The sequence below is a fragment of the Halyomorpha halys genome, unplaced genomic scaffold (assembly GCF_000696795.3).
Source record: "Halyomorpha halys isolate HHAL.00 unplaced genomic scaffold, Hhal_1.1 Scaffold854.1, whole genome shotgun sequence".
NCBI classification, from domain to species: domain Eukaryota; kingdom Metazoa; phylum Arthropoda; class Insecta; order Hemiptera; family Pentatomidae; genus Halyomorpha; species Halyomorpha halys.
This window is the reverse complement of record NW_027115045.1, coordinates 288518-295687: the sequence shown is the minus strand read 5'-3', so window position 1 is coordinate 295687 and position 7170 is coordinate 288518. Positions and strand designations below refer to the sequence as shown.

Here is a 7170-nt window from a genome sequence, read left to right as displayed (position 1 = left end):
TATCTATCTGTTACTATTACCCTTTTCATTTACTATTTATTACTTTAATTTTTCTTATTATATCTTACGTTTTTACATTTTATACCCCTGTTATTTTACACTTATGTTTTTTATTTTTTTCCTTTTTGTAACTATAGTGTTTGTATTTTTTTTAGCCCTGACGAAGCCCTGCAACGTGGGGCGAAACGTTGGCTCAATAAAATAGTATAATTCTACTATTTGAGTTCTTTTTTTTTTACCGCACCCGGACCATATTCCATTCATTTATTTATAAAATACCTTTTATTTTGCCGTATAAGTAATATCCAAGGAAAAAGAAAACAAAAGAGCCTATCAGCGAAGACGTCAGTACCCAGATAGCCCCAAGAGGAGTCAAGGCTTCTAATGCAGGATAAATCCACTGTCCACGTTTTTTACGTGCATCAATAAATCTGGAATCATACACAATCTGTTATGCTACAATAAATCACATAACTAAAAATAATAAGTAAATTTTGTACAGAATTACTTACAATAAACTATATATCGTCATGAATACTGTCAGTAAACCAAGCGTCTTGTATTTGGGGGGTTCCTTTTTGATATCGGTGAACATGTAGAGTATCGAAAGCGGGACTGGATAAGTGTGCATCATGTGATTGATGAACGGTGGTAAAAGTTCATCCAATATGGCGGGATAAATAAGTTCTCTATCATAGAAGTAAAAGCCCCAAAACAATATCAAAACGACCTGGAACAAAAATTATAAATCTCGCTATTATACTAAATTATTTTTGGTTACCGACGTGTAATATTTTTTATTTATTTATTTTTTTGTCGTACTCTTTATTAAGAGTAATAACATTATTAGTTCATACATATATAATACAAGAAATTTATTATGTATACTTTAGTGCGTCTTCTCCATTCGATTGCCTCGTGGCATTATAAGTTGTTAATACGAGTCCAGTTAAAGTAGTATAGTCTAGTTGTAGCCAGTGACCACCGCCATGGAACTGATAGAGAGAGAAGGGACTGTCCCACTGGTAAATACTTTATTAAAATTAAATTGCAATTCAATTTGTGAATTGGAGTGAAAACTTATAAAGACTTGATATTTATTTATTTTTCCTAATTACAATATATTGAAAAAAAAATAATACAATATGAATTGCAGAATACATGTAAATTACATTTATGCAACTTGAGCAACGAGTTGTACAATTAAATGAACAGTCACATAATTTTTAAATTGGGGTTGGTCTGCTCCCCAATAAATGGTAAAAAATATGCTTGAAAATAATAATTCTTTAACAGGAAAATTATTTGTTAAATTTAAAAAATCTACAGTAAAATTATTTACATTCAGCCAAAAATAAATAAATAATCAGATTGGTGGGCTCATATTCAATTTATCACTGTGATTTTCGGAAAAAGTCTAGAGCGGGATATTGTTTGTCTTATAATGAAATATATATTCAAAATAAGAATAATTATTACTAAATTTTTGGTCTAATTACTATTTTTTTTAAATTTTTAAATCGATATAAATTTTATAATTAGGTGTGTAAATAGTAAATTATGTTTTTTTTTTTAACTTTGTTTATTGTTGATTGTTTATTCTTTTTTATTATAGTGGAAAAACTGCCCGAAACGCTGTGCGGATGTTATAATTGGGGTATTCATAATCTTTAGTTTAACATGTTAAAGAGCGTTAAATGGAAAAAATATTTCCTTGTTTTAACATGTTAAAACGATATAACATGGTTGAGAGTCTATTACTAGGTCTGTTAAATGGAGAATGAAACAGACTAGCTGTTTGTCACCATTTTGTTTGTTGTCATGTTAGGTTACTAGCTCGTAGTTTATGTTTTGATTGTGTTAGTATTGTTTTGGATGTTTTTAAATATAATAAAGCAATAAATGACAATAATAATGTAATGGCAGTTGCCAATTAGCTCATCTTGATTCTTTTCCTAACAAGTCAGAAGTTCAACAAAACACTAACTGACCAAACATTCAGATAACTTCCACTTTTCACTCAATTTAAGCATGTTATAATAAATTACTTTAATCAAAACTTTAACATAAACAACATGAAGTTTGGGAAGGAAAGGTTATAAAACTAGTTGCTCAGAAAATCCGCTAGGAGCTCTCATCCCTTCAACATCTAACATGACTTAAAATAGTGCTCCTCACAATTCTATACTTATAACATTTAACATGGTAAAACATTTTACATTTAACTTATCATCGTGAATACTCCTAATATCTTCCAACGTCGTAAGTAAAGAATTAATATCTTCTGAAAAGAAAAAAAAATACAAATTACAAAATGTAATTAGAACCAATTGTCCTTCAATTCGGTTTTGAGTTATCTCGAATTAAATTATTTTATTCTTCTCTCGAATTATTTAAAAATACCAGATGACAGAGTATCTCAATACCTAAATTTAATTGTTATCTTTCAGATAAATGAAACAAAACAGATAAACATTTTATGATTGTTTGGTTAATATTCATTGTAATAAAATATATAGGCTGTGTGTCTATTGTATTTTCCAGTGATTGTCACAAATATTCCATTTGTTATACAAGTTTTATTTAAATGTATAGACTCGTGAAATTTTATAACATTCAGTACATTTATATAAAAATAAAGTAGAATAGAATACAGAAAAATCTATTTACATATATCAAAGCTTGAACAGTTAGGTGGCAAAGTTAAGTTTGTCTAAAGTTTATTGTCATGATTTTTTTTTTTTTTGTGAATATATTTTTTAATTATTAGAAAATTCATTTATTTTTCATATAAATTTATTTTTTAAATCATATAAAATTTTCTCACCACAGACAGGGGAAAAACGACTGAGAAAAGCATGTGACTTGCTACAGTCCTCAATGTTTTACTCATTTTTACTGCTTTTTCTGACTGTTTGTAGTATAATCCAAGTATATCTATCGCTGTATACATTCCGAAACATATCGTCTCCGAAGCCTGGAATTATTATAAAATATATTTAAATATTAAAAGTGGCTATATTTTTATTAATTAATATCAAAACATCTTTGTACTTACTAGTACCCACATGCTGAAAAGATATCCCATACTGGCGAATCCATCTGCTAAGAACCTATTCGTGAGATATTTATTATCCGCAATCAATACTGTAACTGCCATACTTATGTAACATGCTAGGAAGCACGAAGACACTATCGTGTGAAAACAGCATGCCAATTTCTCTGGGTGTACGTTTAGTAATCCTAAATAGAAAAATATTATGTGTATTTTTTCTTTTTTTATTCATGGGCTAAAATAATAATAATAAATACATCCTACGCTCTCTGCATACATTATTCCAGTGATGCCCCTCCAAACCCAATTCTACTAAACCAGTTTTAACGCAATCATCTTATCTACGTTTGGGTCTACCCCTGGGAGGTTTACCCATCGGTTCAGTGTTTATTAACATTTTAGAGATCCGCTCGTTACTAAGCCGTACAACCTTACACGTCCATCTTATACGCCGCAATGCTATAACTTGAATTGTATTTACCGGGTGTAGGTCCCTTAATTCTGCGTTCATCTTCTAAATTCTCCCGTTAATTCATCCTTTTTCGGTCCGAATATTTTGGGTAATACTTTATTTTCGAAAACCTTAAGGCGGTGTTCATCCCTTAGTGTAAGAGGCCACGTCACGAATCCTTAAAGAACAGTGAGAAGGATAGTTTTGTAAATTCTAATTTTAAGTTTTTGAAGAGAAGGGGAGAATTCATGGGATAAAAAACTTTTAAAATATTTGTTAAGCAAAATAGTCATGAACAGCGTAGTTCATTTATTGTATTTTCATATTTCGTATAGTTCTCGTAACTTTTTATTCTCATAATTGTTTATTCAAGTTTATTTCATACTAATACTATTTTATTTCTTCCTTCCTTTTATTTGTATATAATTTTCTTTTCACTTATTTTTTACATAATATTTCTTCTACCTTAATTTACCTTTTTTTTATCTTAGTGTTGTAATGTTCTTAAACGTTTTTGTATCTTTTTAGCCCTGATGAAGCCCTACAAAGTGGGGCGAAACGTCGTATAATGATTAGTTGAAAAATATTTTTTCTTTTTGACTGCAACCCTGACATCTTTATATTTTAAATTATACGGTCAACTATTTATATATTTATAATATATATATATTAATACCTCAACAATTTAACTATTAATATAATCAACTTCATAAAAATGAAATCCATAATTGAAGGTACTTAAAAATTCGACAATTAAGCCCTGTTAGACTATTTTAATGAGAATAAGGCCTATTTTGATCGCAACCCTGTCCACCTTGTAGGTATGGGATGTAATCCCATATTCATGAACTATTTCATCCTCATATTTGTCATATCTTATCAATTTCCATCTTGAAATCTTGTCATATATACTATATAGTCTAAAATATGCTTATACTTAACCACATTATTTCAACAAATTAAAAAAAAAATAATAGTCTATACGGTATAGATAACGAGATTTCAAAATGAAAATTGATATAATATGACGAATATGAGGAGCAAATGTACATGAACATGGGATAATATCCAGAAACGTTGTACAAAAACAAATTATAAAATAGTTTATATTCTAATTGAAAGTTTTCTTCATCTCAACAATTTAAATATTGCCTTAAAAATAAATATTAAAAACTCTCATTATTATAGCAATAATAAACAACGGATAAAACCAAAATATTAAAAAAAAATATGAATAACTAAAGGAGAAAAAACTAAAAATAGGACATTTGATTCGAACTAGAAAATCCGAGACCAGCATTACGACTGCCTTTTATTTTGGTAAACTGTTGTATTCTTGGTTGGAAAAAAATTTATATTTGTTATTTCTACTTCGAGAAACCTTAAAATAAGAATTTTTATAGCAGCAGAAAAAAAAACTTTTGTTTATAATTTTTGCCTTCCTTGGTATCTAGATATTTTTCTTTCGAAAATTACAAAAATAGCGAAAACTTTAACATGAAGCTACCAATCCACACAAAACTTGGTGAGTTGGTAAGTGAAGGCTGTGTGATACAAGAACCACACAAAATTTTCATACTTGTGTCTATTAGAAAAGTGCTGATAATAAAATTGCTGACCACGTCTGGAGTGGACATAGTCCACAATAGAGGGGTTCAAATGCATTAAATATGTACCTAGTTACAGGTAAATAGGTACGACCTCAATAAAATAAAATAGGAGTTTCCGTTATACAGGGGTGTCCATTGAGAGAAGTTTGATTATATAATGTGATTTAAATGTTTGAAACCTTCGGAAGAAAAGTTTTTTTTTTTACTCTTATTTACCCATATACGAAATATAAAGTTTGAGGAGTATTACGATCCTGCAAAATTCCGAATTCTTGTTGTTGTGGGCGCATGCGCAGTTTCATCACTTGAACTTGTTCCATAGTTATTAAACAATTACTTTTTTAATTTCATTTAATCTATGTATGAGTGATCCAGCTGACAGAATGATTAAATTCATAAAATCAATCTTAGTATTTTAAATATTGATTCTACAACAATCAAGCATTGAATGGATGGTTAAGGACAGAATCTACATTTTATTGTTCTATTTTTGTATATCTGCCATATTTTTACAAAAGAAAAATGTTAAAATTTCTAAATCGGAAGTATTATTAAATGTACTTTTCCGAAAACGTCATTGGAATCAGTCAATTTTTCAACTCATTTGGAAAATAAGTATGGAAAAGCATTTCCAATGAATAGTATAAAAAATATCACGAAACGAGCGAGTATAAATTTTAAATAAATTTCTATGACTAGAATATTTCTAACCATTTTTCAAAAAGTGTTTAGCGCTTTTTCCCATGATTAATCCGTTTATCATTTTTCGAACTGTTAAAAAAATATAATTTCATCTACCGGTACTTTCTAAAAGTTCATTTGAAGGATGAGTAAATTGTCTATTAAGCAAAATTTAAAAAATAAATAAACATATATGGACATGTATAAATTGTTATATACATATACTGTAATAGCAAAGACAGCGCAAAAATTATTTTTTGATTGCCTTTGCGGTAAGGAAAGTTCAGATATTTTATAATTACATAATTACTTTACAACATGTATATAATTACACATTATTATACTAGGAGAAACTCGAAAATATTGGGCGGATGCTTAACTTTCTTGAGTTGCTAATCCACAGCTTACTGTGGAATTAGATTGATCAGTCAGATAATAAAAAATATTAAAAGGGATGAGAGAGAATTAGTTGAGACTAGTCGAATACATTCTTTTAACTATAATGCTATCGATTAATGTATTATGAAGTAAAAACAATAAAGAAAAAATTGTCTAGTATAGACAGATAAAAAAAAATTAATATTTCCACGAGTAGTAAATATGAAAGTATATAATTTTAATATTATGACTGGAGTGAAGTGGAAAACATTCGAAAATGGCCAAAACATAAAAAAAGGGCCGAAACGTATTAGACATTTAGAGAATATATATAGAATAAAATTGGTATAAATAAACAAAAAATATTATGATATAGTTTCAGTTTAAATAATGTTGATTTAAAAATTAATAAAAATTAGAATATATTTATTTAAAACAATTCAGAAAAAAAAATGGCCTGGCGTAAACAGCTGAAACAAAAAATGAACTTTTCCAGTGAGTAACATATATGAAAATATATAAATTTTAATAATGACAGGATTGAAGTGGAAAAAGTTTGAAAACGGCCAACAGAAAGGCCCGAAACGTAGATTTAGAATGTAGAAATAAACGTGATATAAATTTTTAAAAAATATTATTTCATAGTTTCAGTTTAAACAATTTTAATTTAATGCGGTCTAAAAGATTTTTTTTCCTCAATCATTTTGACTGCTATTTAGTAATTAAAAATAAATCTTAATAATAAAATAAACTAACAAAATTTAGGTAAATTATAAGTTAAAATTATTTTGCTAGGTATATTTAATTAACAAGGGTCATGAAATCACAATAAGCAAATTCAAAAAATGGGCTCACCGTGGTTATAAATGTGTTTCTCTTTCTTTTGATAAATACTTATGGTTTTTAAATTATACATATATAAGAGGAGTAGATTAGAGTTTAAACACTAATAACTCCAAGTGCTCGTATATGAAACGTATAGTTATTTATTGTGT

The 7170-nt window shown here is 28.0% G+C and overlaps 1 protein-coding gene across 1 annotated transcript in view; it reads right to left on the bottom strand.

Moving 5' to 3' along the window:
- The window catches only part of LOC106686646 (androgen-induced gene 1 protein), a 13901-nt gene that overhangs the window by 6066 nt on the left and 665 nt on the right, over positions 1–7170 (bottom strand). Inside the window, exons 2-5 of the mRNA XM_014430053.2 lie at positions 3059–3243; positions 2828–2977; positions 513–730; positions 280–431 (exon numbers count right to left, since the gene is read on the bottom strand). Of these exons, the coding sequence (XP_014285539.1) occupies positions 280–431; positions 513–730; positions 2828–2977; positions 3059–3243 (705 nt within the window). The remainder of the gene's footprint in view (positions 1–279; positions 432–512; positions 731–2827; positions 2978–3058; positions 3244–7170) is intronic.